Source organism: Hydra viridissima, unplaced genomic scaffold (genome assembly GCF_058129835.1).
Source record: "Hydra viridissima isolate aposymbiotic clone 2 unplaced genomic scaffold, HvirCarnegie_v1 scaffold_4, whole genome shotgun sequence".
In the NCBI taxonomy this organism is placed as follows: Eukaryota; Metazoa; Cnidaria; class Hydrozoa; order Anthoathecata; family Hydridae; genus Hydra; species Hydra viridissima.
The window spans coordinates 11,076,413-11,089,527 of NW_028324303.1; the positions used below are offsets into that span (position 1 = coordinate 11,076,413).

The 13,115-nt window shown below is 28.9% G+C and overlaps 1 protein-coding gene across 1 annotated transcript; it reads right to left on the reverse strand.

The window, feature by feature from the left end:
* Positions 1-4,682: 4,682 nt before the first annotated feature.
* LOC145183493 (alpha-actinin, sarcomeric-like) lies at positions 4,683-12,649 on the reverse strand. The gene is made up of 17 exons (XM_090085088.1): positions 12,113-12,649; positions 11,125-11,359; positions 10,926-11,012; positions 10,719-10,806; positions 9,847-9,925; positions 9,503-9,584; positions 8,361-8,446; positions 7,978-8,145; positions 7,599-7,754; positions 7,313-7,389; positions 6,817-6,946; positions 6,229-6,708; positions 5,822-6,106; positions 5,605-5,727; positions 5,370-5,528; positions 5,126-5,284; positions 4,683-5,033 (listed from the first exon to the last, which is right to left on the reverse strand). Exons 1-17 carry the CDS (start codon positions 12,200-12,202, stop codon positions 4,875-4,877), a joined length of 2,643 nt encoding a protein of 880 aa, XP_089941214.1. The 5' UTR covers positions 12,203-12,649; the 3' UTR covers positions 4,683-4,874.
* Positions 12,650-13,115: the final 466 nt, after the last annotated feature.

The following is a 13,115-nucleotide window of genomic DNA, read 5'->3' on the forward strand; positions in this document are numbered from 1 at the left end:
CGGAAGAATATTCAAAAATTTATGCCACTCTCCCTTTTTCTTCCAGCTAATAGGACAGAACTCATTATGAATTAATCAAACGTATTTGCTTAATATTTTATATTTTTGTTACTACTAAAATTAAATAGTTTTCCGCATCAAAAATTTGCCGGTTTAAAATTACTTATTTACTGCTCAAACAAATCTGAAACAAGTTTTCGCTCATTCTCTATATAGCGATGTACTTCCGTTTTTATTTCGTTTTCTTTTAGAAAACGAAAGTTTTATTTTTCGCTTTTACTTTTCCTTTTATAAACTAAAATAACCTTGTTAACGCGTGACAGGAATAGAAAAAAAAAAAGGTGACTAAATCGATTTGTTAACTAATTTAAATATTCCAGGATCAATTTAAGATCATAAACGCTGAGAAGAAAACCTTCGTCAATATTAGTTAGTTTTATTGGAATGCTGCTTGGACAGTTTTGGGATCAAGTACCTTGAGCTATGTGAATGAGATCCAAACCATCAACAATGTTATAGCAATAGCTTTTGAACTTCATCTGTGGTACTTTTCAGAATATTTTGTTGGACCTTCTTCAATTCCCTTATTAAAAACATTTTCACCCACCAAATCACAAGCAGAGTAGGAGACACAGAGAACAATGGAGCAGGAGACTTACACAGAGAACAATGGAGCAGGAGACTTACACAGAGAACAATGGAGTAGGAGACACAGAGAACAAGAGACATTTCCAAGCTCAACTTAAAGAATGGAAAAAGCAATTTATTCTCTTATCTGATCAGGAAGCGAGCAGAACAACAAGCAACATAGGACTGTCAGAACTGGGAGATCGGTTGAAAATATTGGTGTTTAAAGACATCGTAGAACTTTTCCTTTAGCTTTCTTACTGCACTTTTCATCGCATTTTGAAAGAAGATTAACAACTCTTTCCGTACATTTAGTTCGTTCAAAAACTAAATCCTGGAGATCTTGCATTGTGCTAGGAACAGGTTTAAACCGGTTGAACAGTTTAAATATCTTTAAACATCATGAAACGTTCAAGCAACTTTAATAATGACCGACGAAGGAAATTTTCACTAAAGCAGTTTTGTAAATTAATAAAATTACCATTTCTTTCGAAAAAATTTTTTTATTTGACCTTAATCATTTTCTTTCAAATATGATTGAGATCGAAACCTAACAAACGGAAAAGGTTATAGCATGTTGCTCCACATTTTTTCAATTCTAATTGCCACCAAACGTCATTGTATGTTTTCAGCAAGATGGTGCTACAGCACGGCTTACTATCGAGTTGCTGCAGTTATTTCCAATTACGGAGATAGCCAACACGACCGCCTTTTGATTGCTCCAGATTTTTTCTTGTGGAGCTCAAGGAAAAATTTTATGTATCTCAAAGAAAAGGTGAATAAACCCCAAACCTTGAAGGGAGCAAAACATTCGCAAAGAACTTCGTTTTACATCGCAAGAAAAATTCCATCAAATTATGAAAGAATGCCGTAAAAGGGTATATCTTTTGCGTTTATTTTTCATATGTAATGTAAAAAAGTGTAATTAAGTTACTTTTTATAAAATTCAAATCTTTTTCATTCCATTTAATAGTTGTTTAAGAAACCAATTATATTGTTTCTTTTACCGCAATAAGTTAATCCTCTGTTATCACAACTTATAACTCCAGTGCTAAAATTAAAATTTCCGAAGTTCAAGGATTTAGCTCTTATGTAAAAATTTTCCAGGTATATCTTTATCTAAAAGTTATGATACTCAACCTCATTTCCATTTCACGTGGTATATTTTCTACAACTATAAAGATGCTCTTATGTAGAAAAAGATTTCGTTTGAGTGTCACGACATTGAACCTGGTGGTTACTTTGGTTCAGAGTATATTAGAGTATTATACGCCGTTAATTTTTTCTGTGGGTTTTCGAAGAAAGTTTAACGGAGAAATGTTCTCATGCATATTACTGCACAAACGTCCTTTCTTAAGGTGGTTCCTACGTAATCAAAAAAAGTTACTTTTTATTCATTAAGCATTAATTTTCTCAAAAATAGGTACAGAATGTGTAAAAAAAAAAAAATTTCGAACACCAATAATATATTGATGATCACATAGAGGCCTATAATAGTCAAAATAACCCCTTAAAATTGAGTTTACTAGAAACACAATTACTCATGAGTAAAAGCTCATTTTACTTTCAAACTTGGTATACTTGTTCGTGCTACCTATATCTAGTGCGTGAGTTTTTTTTATTAAAAAATCATGTTTCTACTAAAAGTTATGCTTCAAAATAACTGTATTTTCGAAAAATGTGCTACTAGGCCTCTGATCTTAGTTCCCTAACCACAACTTACAAGTAATAAACTTGTTTGAAAAAAACTCAGGCACTAGTAGTACACTGGATGAATAAGTCCTGAAAAATTCAAGTAGCTATCACTATTAATTCAAAAGTTATGATGTTTTTTGTGAGACAATTTTCTTGAAAAACGATACGGTAGAAAATCAAAAAACAAGAAAAAAATTTGTTTTTAAAACTAAAATCCTCCTTTTAAATAAGTTTCTCCTCCCTCTTTATGTAAGTCTATATCCAATAAACCCTTCTTGATGGCTTTTAGTTTTTTTCTTTTTGATTTTGTCTTCTCTGATGTTTTAATAAGTAAATTTTGGATGCTGCGTCGGTTCATTTTTTCAGATATAATATTAAAACAGACACCGGTCTGTATTCGAAGTTTTTCATACACTTTAACAAGTCCAAATTGACCTTCGTTGAATTGAAGAATAGCACTATATACACCTAACTGTAGAATTGACCTTTGTACAAAGACTTGCTTAGGACATTTCATCCAGATAATATTATTCAGGGACTCGTTAGCATTTTGAGATTCCCCGTGGATGCACTTGCGAAGAAGATCATCATTTGAAAGATCTTGGAAAATCTTTGACAAGATAGGAAACATCCACTCTGGTAAATTAATCTTCTCTTTGTGTTTTTTAAGTTTATTTTTCTTATAAGTACACCACGATTCTTCTCCTGGTGGACAAAACATGTGGCGCTTATCTAAGTTAGAAAAGTTGGTACAATGATGAAGGATAGCACCTATCCACTTTTTCATTGAGTAAATTTTTTCATCGTTAGTGCAATTTAATTTTAGACTTCTTCGAATAGCAATACCATAATAATTTGTTATTGAATTGATGGAGCTGTTTGTCAATTTTCCTTTTCCACCAAATGGTGTAGAGGTACTTTTATATTCTTGTACTAGTGCCCTAAGTCGAAAACCTATTCGTTTATTTACATGTCCAACTTTGACGTATAAGGCAACATTAGAATAGCAAAAGAGATGTACTATTTAAAGTTTTAAAGTACATTTAAGATATTAACTTAAAAAATAAAACGGTTGCTATGGCCGTTGCTAGGCACTAAAACTATACCTACCTGTATAAAATTAAAAATATTGTAAAAAGGATAAACAAACTTAAAAAAAAAGTATTTACCACGAGAAAGAGCAATAAATTTTACATTAGAATATCTAATTTGCCAAAAAATCAATTTTTGAAAAAATTTCGACTTTTGATTATGTAGGAACCACCTTAATGATTAAACGTTTGACCCCCTGCCAGTAATTTTCAGTAACTTGAACAGCGATTAGATCTTACATTAGAAGATAGTTCGTCTGACTTTTTTTTCCCGTGAACTTTGGGAAGTCAGACGAGAAAACTTTGGTTTTTGCGCTAATACAATTTTTCATCTACCGGAACAAATATGTTCCTGCGGCTTTTCTTTGATCTTAACGAAATATCGTAAAGTTTCGGGGGGTTAATCATAGATTGCGCCAAAATTTAGTTAATTAAATTATCAGTGCTATTGAGAAGCAGTATAACAAAAGAAAAAGATAATTTAAAGTATGCTTTTAAAATAGTTTGTGATTTATTTTTTATTAAATTTTTTTAAGGATTACGAAAAAGAAGCTTTAAAAGCTCTTAGCAATGGCATATTACCCCCGTCATTAAACCTGCAAAACGAAATTATATTTCGCCATTATTCATTTTTTTAAATAACCAAAGTTTTCTCTTCTGACCTCCCAAAGTTCACGGGAAAAAATAGTCAGACGAATTATTGTCTAATCTTACATTAACATTGATGATTCGTGATGCAGGAATTATTTTTCGTTTTTTTTTTATAACTTTATAACCACTTATAATATATAGTTAAATTCTAAAATACAAAAATTGCTTCGTAAAATAAGACCAACAATGTTTTTAAAATGGTGCAAAATAGAGCGAACGTTCCCCGTCTTATCATTAAAGTAATTTGATAGCGTTTTCAACGCTTAATGAAAACTTACTGTTTTAGACTTTAAATCTTAAAAATGCTAAGAACAAAGTTTAAGTTGACAACAAAGCGAGAGGGAAGGAAAAAAACATGCTCAAAAATGTCTATGAAGTAATATTTTTTATAAATTAAGTATCAAAATAAACTTTTGAATTTCCCACTTGAGTGAAAAAAGTCGTAACGTGGAAGTCGTAAGACAAATTTAAAGAAAAAATTTAGGAAGAAATTTTTGAATAACTGGCAATCAATCAATACTATCCTAGTACTCAGGCTTTAACTATAATCTCGATGCAAATGTTAACTTACCTCAAATCTCAAAAGAAAAAAGATAACGAAAAAAACATCCTCAAGGCTTTGTCATATATACATAATTATTAGACCTAACAAGCTAATTCACGATTTCTTCACACCGTTAAATTCTTCATAAAAATAGAAAATCTACGATACATCAAATTCATCTTGCAAAGAATGTCATTTCAATTCTACTACACAAGCCTTCGCTAAAGTACAAAAATAGTTGTTTTTTTACAAATTCTCTTCATAATCTATAAATCACTTTCACCATATAAGGCCGTAGAAAAGGACTTATAATCAAGAGCACCGGGTACTGCGCCAGGTCCAGAATATGCAGCCATTCGAGCAATACAATACTCTGCTTGCTGAGGAGGCAACTCACGTCGTAACTCATCCGCGGTAATATAAGGCTAAATAATAATAATAATAGGTTAATTTTTATTTGCAATATTTATATGCAGATTATTGCGTAGAAATAACGTATTTATGGTTAAAAACTTACTTTATCACCGGCTAAAATTCTAAACGACTCCATCACTTGCTCAGCACTGTCAGTATCAGCCATTTCTCTTGTCATAAAATCAAGGAAAGCCTGGAAGGTTACATAACCTGTCTGATTGGGGTCAACCATAGCCATAATACGTGCAAATTCAGCATCACCCTATATATAGATTTTAAAAAACATATAGCATTTTATCTTTTTTAAGCTTAAGTAAGCAGTAAAGACTTTATGAAATTGTTATTACCTTATCTTCAACATCTACACTGTGGCCAAGACTGACCAAGCATTGTCTGAATTCTTTATAATCTAATTGATTGTTTTTGTTCTTGTCGAAAAAGCTGAAAGAGCTCTTCAACTCTTTCAACTGATCTTCACTTATACCAATAGAATCTCTCATCAAAATCTTAACACAGAAAAAGATTAAACCAGAAAGTGTGCTACAAAATAAAAAACACAAAACAAAGAAGGTTAAATTTTACCTGGTTTTCAACCTCATTGATGTTTCTAGTCATACCAGTGAGAAGAAGTTCGAATCGAATACGGATCATTTCCATAGTCAACGATGTATGAGGATTCTCAAAAATTAAGGCCTCTTGCACAGACTAGAATAACATTAAAAAATATATTTAAAATTTCTGAAAGAAAAGCACTTCCAGTGTGGATGAAAATTAAAAAAATATATATTAAAAAAATTACAGCATTTAGAGCATCAAGCTCCAAAATGTGTTCTTTAAACCCATTAATTTCATCATTGAGACCATTTAACTCATGAAGCTGGTTCTCAAGACTACCTCTGGCATTCATGCCAATGTCTCTCATTTTACTTGTTCTTTGTTTTATCCATTCACCCACTCGGTTTGCCATTTGTGCAAACTGTACACGAAGTCTTTCATTAGTCTGTTGGCGAACAGTTTCAGCAGATAACTTAGAATCTCGTTTAGGTATCAGTTCAAGGACTTCCATCCACTTTTGTTCTAAATCCTAATATGTAATGACAAAATTTGTTCAAATATTGCATCATAAGTTTTAAATTGGCATAATTCTAAAAACTAAGAAACAACATCAACAATATGAAAATTTTTCTTACATGTAACAACAATTACCTCAGATTTAGTATTAGTGTATGGATTCTTTTGGTTACTCATGGAATTAATTGCATCAACAAGAGCCATTATTGACTCAAACTCCTCTTGTGCTGCTGGCATATTTGCTTTAAACTTCTCCTGGGCATCTTTAAGATCTTGCATTTCTTCCAAAGAATGAACATTAAACATATCCATTAAGTCTTCTTTTGCACCATCCATCCAATTATTAAATGGTGATGCTTTCTTTGCATATTCAAGCCATAAGTTGTCAAGACGCTCTGCAATTTCAATGGCAACTGTCAACTTGTTATTGCGCTCAGCAGTTAAGTCTCCAAGATTATCCCATCCATCACATATGCTTTTACAACGTGCATTAACTTCATCAACTTTACTATATCCAAGTGTATTTAATTCCTGAGCAATAGCCACAATTTGCTCTACACGATCTTGCTGAGCAGAAAGATCAGACTCAAATGCTTCATGTCGTTTGCGAGAAGCCTAACACAATATTTTAAGAATTGTTAAAAAATTAACTTAAAATTAAAAAAACTCTTTACACCTGTATAGTTTTAAAAAATCAAGTTACAAATATGGTTGAATACACACCAGCAAAGATGCAAGAGGAGCACCAGTTATATCATCAGTTGTCAAATACTGATCTTGACCATTGGACCAAGCTTCATGGATATCACATTTGTGTTTAAACTTCATTGCTAAATGATCCAATCGCTCCAACCTCAAATTTTGAAAATTAAAGAATTTAGGTAATAAACTTTTTTTATATATATTTTTTATATTTATATGTAATTACATGTAATTATATGTATGTATGTATGTATGTATGTATGTATGTATGTATGTATGTATGTATGTATGTATGTATGTATGTATGTATGTATGTATGTATGTATGTTTGTATGTATGTATGGATGCATGTATGTATGTATGTATGTATGTATGTATGTATGTATGTATGTATGTATGTATGTATGTATGTATGTATGTATGTATGTATGTATGTATGTATGTATGTATGTATGTATGTATATATGTATGTATGTATGTAAAACAACACACAAAAAAATATTTATAAATATTTTACTTGCGCAGTTCTGCAAGTATCCAATCTTGGAAATCTTTTTCAGCTTGTTCTAAATCTCTCCATGATTTTTCTATGTCCTAAAATTTAATATTCAGTTATAATAAAGTATTTAAAAACTGGAAATCAATGCTAGACTACACAAAAGTGATGTAATGGATTTTGAAATAGCAACATGTTTTTGTATAAAAGCATAATTTCAATATGAAACTACAAGCTAAAAATAAAAACTTAAACTCGTAAAATCTTTACAAACTGATCTTATGTAATGAATTTGAACAAAACTTACAGACAGCATTTTTCCTTCAGAAGGCATGTACACAGGACGATTACTTAAACGTAGTTTAGTTTGAAGGGTATTAAACAGGTTTTCTAAGCCAGCTTTTTCTTCAACTTTGGGTGGTTTTTCAGTACCTCTATAATTTCTGAAGTCATTCAGTTTATTCTAAACAACGAAACTTGAAACTAATTAAAAAGGTAAAATTAAACAATAAAACTGCAATATAAAACATTAGGTAATTTTAAGACAAATAATCAAGAACCATTGCATTCACAACAAATACAAGGAAATTAGATAACATTAAGTAAACTTTTCTTCAAGATTTAGAATTTATAAAAATTGAACAAACCAGAATAAAAAAATACATCTACACAACAACATCTTTAACCTGAACATCTTCAAGAGTATTATCAGTACTTCGATCCTCAAGTTCTGGAATTTTCTTGTTTATCCAATCAAGTAACTGTGATGCCATATTTTCATAATCATCCATAGCTTTTTCATTACCTTGATTTACATTCAATACTTTTACAATTCGCTTTGCAGCTGTTTCTGCCTAAAAGAAAACATCAATTTATATATTTATATACAGCCTAGCAGCATAAGTTACGTTTCAATATATACACAGTATATATACATTTTTGTTATGAGATTTTGTGTTAAATTCATATTAAAAAAGTGTTTATTACATCAATTTAACGCTTATCCTGCTATAGAAAACCATGAAATAGTAATAATCGTGTATTCAAACAAATGTCAAAACAGTGTTACTTGTTGAGAACTGGAGAAAGCATGATAGTAGCAAGAGACATATGTCATAACAGCTCTCTCATCAGGTTTAACCTGATTAACCATGTCTAAAAGATTATAAAAAGATTTTTAGAAAAAACATTAGTTTATTAAATTTCATCCAAAATTAAACAATTTTAACATGGCAAAAATGCTCAATGCTCTAATTCTATGTGCATAAGTTTTTAAAATTTTCTTTTAAATTTAGTGCAACAAACTTCATTAATTTCAAAACTAGCTTTTTAAAGACTTTAACTTGATTAATCTTGATTTATAACTTAATTATAAGTATAATATAATAAAAACTATATCATATTTAAAATGATCTTTTATTAACATTACTTTTGCAAATTAAAAATATGCATTTTATAATCAAATTAAGGAAAACAAATATTACCAAAAATTTTGCAAATTATTTGAAAAAAAGTAATGAAAAAAACTTTGTCAAAAGAAACAGCTTTTTTCATAACTTTTAAAGAAGCTTGAAATATAATGAAAAAAATATGACAATTCATGTGGTTAAAAATTAAAATTAAAAACGTTAAAAATGTCTTACAAAAGTGATTGGGTAATTAAATGAAATATTTAACAATGCATAATAAAAAACTATTAGTGTAAAGAAAAGCAAATAAATTTTTTTTCTGTAAATAATTTACTAACTGTTAACTGTTCTGTAAATAATTTAATAAGTGTTAATTCTTCTAAAATAATTACAATTGCAATTTTTAGCATACACACAAATCAAATAATCAACTTTTCATGGTCATTTTTAAAATTCTCTTAAAACAATTTTCATCTCCGCCTATATTAACTGGGAATTAAAACAGCTTTAAATTTTTAAGAACAAGCTACAAAAATTTTTTACTTAAGTATAATGAAAATGGCTTACATAAACAGACTGAAGACTGGATATAATAAGTAAAGAAGAAGATTTTAACTATTTATAATAAGCATGATTTTACAACTTTCTATTATTAACACAATAACTAACTCATTCAATTTTGGATTTAGTTTTTTCTTTATTACAATTAAATTAGTTTAAGAGCCTTTTTAAAATGGTTTAAATTGATCATGTATTTTTTACTTATACACTAGAAAAATCAATAAATGAGTAGGTTGCTAACCTTCAGCATCTAACATCCGTGGGATATCAAGGTATTTGTCAGCAACATCAAATGCATAATTTAAGTTGTGCATTGGATCATCCTTTAAAAAATTAATACTTATTAGTTTTTATCACAACATGGTTTAGAATGATTTCATTATTTACATAGTATTTTAATCACAAAATTATTGCAATCTTTTAAATAAAACTAAAAAATTATGACTATTTTACTTTTTGAGAATTTTCTTATTTCTATTTGTGGTGATACTTATCTTTACTTAAACAGCTGCAAGCATTAAAATATTTTTTGTAAATAGGAAAAAAATAAATACTAAACTAATGAACAAATAAAAATATCAAAACCTTGGATAGCTTGTTGTAATCAATGAGATCAGGACGATGTCGATGAATAAGTGCACAGAATGCAAGACCATCTTTAAAACTAAAACACCAAAAGATTGATGTGAAATATTAATTCTTCCTTAAAAGAAATTTTTAAAAACTATCTTTGGAATAGGATCCATAAAATCAGGTTTTTGCATGGACAGAAAAAAAAGTATTGCATTTCTGGTAAGACATTAAAGTTATGAAATGGAGTGCAATCCTTGTTACTAGTTCAAATCCTCTAACATAGTGCAGTTTTCTGGATCAAAACCTGATTTAGAAAGAGGAAAAAGTGAATTATTTAATTTCAAAAAATACACATGCTTATTTACTTTTCACAAAAGCTGTTTAACAAAGTTTTAGTCCAGTAACCTGCCTGTGCAAGATCCAACAAACAGTCTCTTTACAGAAGCTAGTGATACTCTGGATAATTTTTTTTATTATTGCATTAATAAAACTTATGTCCCTGGCAAGAAAAAAAAACCATTGATTCACAAGCTTTTTCTTTAGTTGTTCTAATAAAATAAGAATGTGTGGTTTATTTTCTTTAAGATTAGTATTTTCCATTTGGGTCCATTAAAAATTTTTTTTTGCCCATTTTAATGTATTGAAAACAAATCCATCTGTTCAAGTTACTTTCATATTTTGAAGAAATTATTTACATCAAAATTTCTAAATTACAGGTTGGCTTTTGAGATTTTTGTAGTTGGTATTGTAAAGGTAGTAATTCAAATAAGAATAAAAACAATTAAAGAAATTTAAAAATTACCTAAGAAAGTAAGAAATATAAACAATTATTGAATAGTTGCTTCAAATTCATCAAATAAATTGTGTTAGTAAATAATCTTTACCTCATGTGAAAATTTTGAACATTTACATTTTTGTATGGAGCGGTTTTTCTCTGACACCAAAGCAAAAGTCCATCTTTAGATGAAAACTCTGAAAGAAGTAAATAAAGTAAAATCAAACAGCACAAAGTAAGTACTTTTAATAAAACTGATGAAATAAAAAATGATTAAACCTTTCTAATCTAAACTAAAGTTTAATAAAAAACTTACCATCAACAAGAATATCTTGAATAGCAAATCTCAAGATGATAGTCCAAATCATACCCAAAATCATTTTTAAGTTACCGTCAACAATTTCTGAAAGAAAAACACAACAACTCAAAACATATAACTTTGACATATTCAAAGTGTTTAGCTAAATTTATAAGCATAAGTTAATGTTTCAAAACATACAAATTAATTCTATTACCTTCAGCACCAATTGAAACCAGTTTAACACCTTTGCTGGCAACAAAATCTAAAGCTTTATTGACATTTGATATTTGATGAAATCGTAACCGTCCTCTTTCAGGTTTTGGTAGTCTCTCTCCAGCAATAACTTCAAGAAGTAACATAAGTTTAAGCCCATCACTAAAGTCTCTAGAAATTTCCTCAATTTGCACATTAACTTTCCTTAAATGGGAATTGCACCATGCTGTGAAAGTCTAAAAGTAAAGATATTCTTGATTTCTCTATATTCCTATTCCATTTTGATATTGTTATTTACATATATTTGTGTAAACTAATAAAACTTTAGATTTAGCTAATATTCATTTGATAAGCACTCATTGAACAAAAAGAGACACATTGATTTTTTTTAAAATTCTTCTGTAGCTTAGATAATTTGAATCCCTCCTTCTTAATCAATATTTAAATTATAACTGTAATAATTTTGGATATAAACAACTGCATAAAACTTACAAAATTAGAAAATTATTTCAAAACTCAGAAGGAAATAAAATATATATGTATGTATGTTCATACATGGTACATTCATAGATACATACAAACATATTTTTTTTTTCATTCAAGAAAACATTAACATGTAATTAAATACGTACATACATACATACATACATACATACATACATACATACATACATACATACATACATACATACATACATACATACATACATACGTATATATATAACATACTATATATAATAAAATATATTATATACATATGTATAAATATATATATATATATATATATATATATATATATATATATATATATATATATATATATATATATATATATATATATATATATATATATATATAATATAAAATATATACATATGGCATGAGTAGACGTTGTTTTGAAAGCCTCTACCAGTCCCTGAATAACCAAAGCCAACCACATAGTTTTCATAGTATGACTCCTTTGAATATTAGTTACATTAAAAACAAACCTTTTTCTGCTGCATTTCCCATGCTGGATCAAGCAATCCTCGATCTTCTTCTTCCCCTGTGTGGTATCCATAATGTTCTTCCTCAGTCATATTTAATACTAATCTGTGGAAATATATTAATTCAGAATAATAGAACCAACAAACTTTCTTGTCTTCCGCCTCTAACAACTATAAGGCTGGGCGAAGAATTGTTGTACTTGCGCGAAATATCGGCGCAGCCCACAACTAGGTCACGTGCTCAAATGAGTTATTTAAATATGGCGGCTTAACATTTAAAAACAAAGAAACTTATTTAATAATAGATGATAAAACTGAGAGCACGCAGAGAACGTAATTAAAAACTGCGTGGTTAACATTTTTCGAAATTAAATATTACTTTTTATAATAATTAATTAAATAGAGGAAAGTTATACGGAAAAATGAAATAAGACCACGCTCATGATGATTAAAATTCATTCAACTTACACTTACCACCAATATTTCGATTTGGACTAAAACCAAAAGTAAACTTAGCCAGCTGATAGTTGATCATCAGGTCATCTAAAACTATTCGCTAAATATTTGGATTTATATTTTTCTTGATTTTAAGACCTAAGAAATGTGAAATTTAATAGTTTGTTAAAAAACTGAAAATTTCTTAACTTTAATTTTTGGAAAACGTTATCGAAATATTTTCTTTTAATAAGTTGATTGTAAATGAACCCTAAATGCAATACGGAAAACACGTTTAAAAAAATCGACAAATCCAAATGCAACATGGAAAACATGTAAAAGGATTGATTAAGTTTTTTAATCCTCTATTGTCATTTTTTTTTTTTTTTTTTTTACTTGCTTTTATTTTACTTTAAATCAAGAACTAAATCTTTTAATTGAACAAAGTTTTCATTAGTGCGCTCACAGGATGAATATGTCAAAATGCATGATTACATTGAGTAAATGTAATCATGCATTTTGACATATTCATCCTGTGAGCATGCATCCTGTGATTTTGTGTTGTATTAAA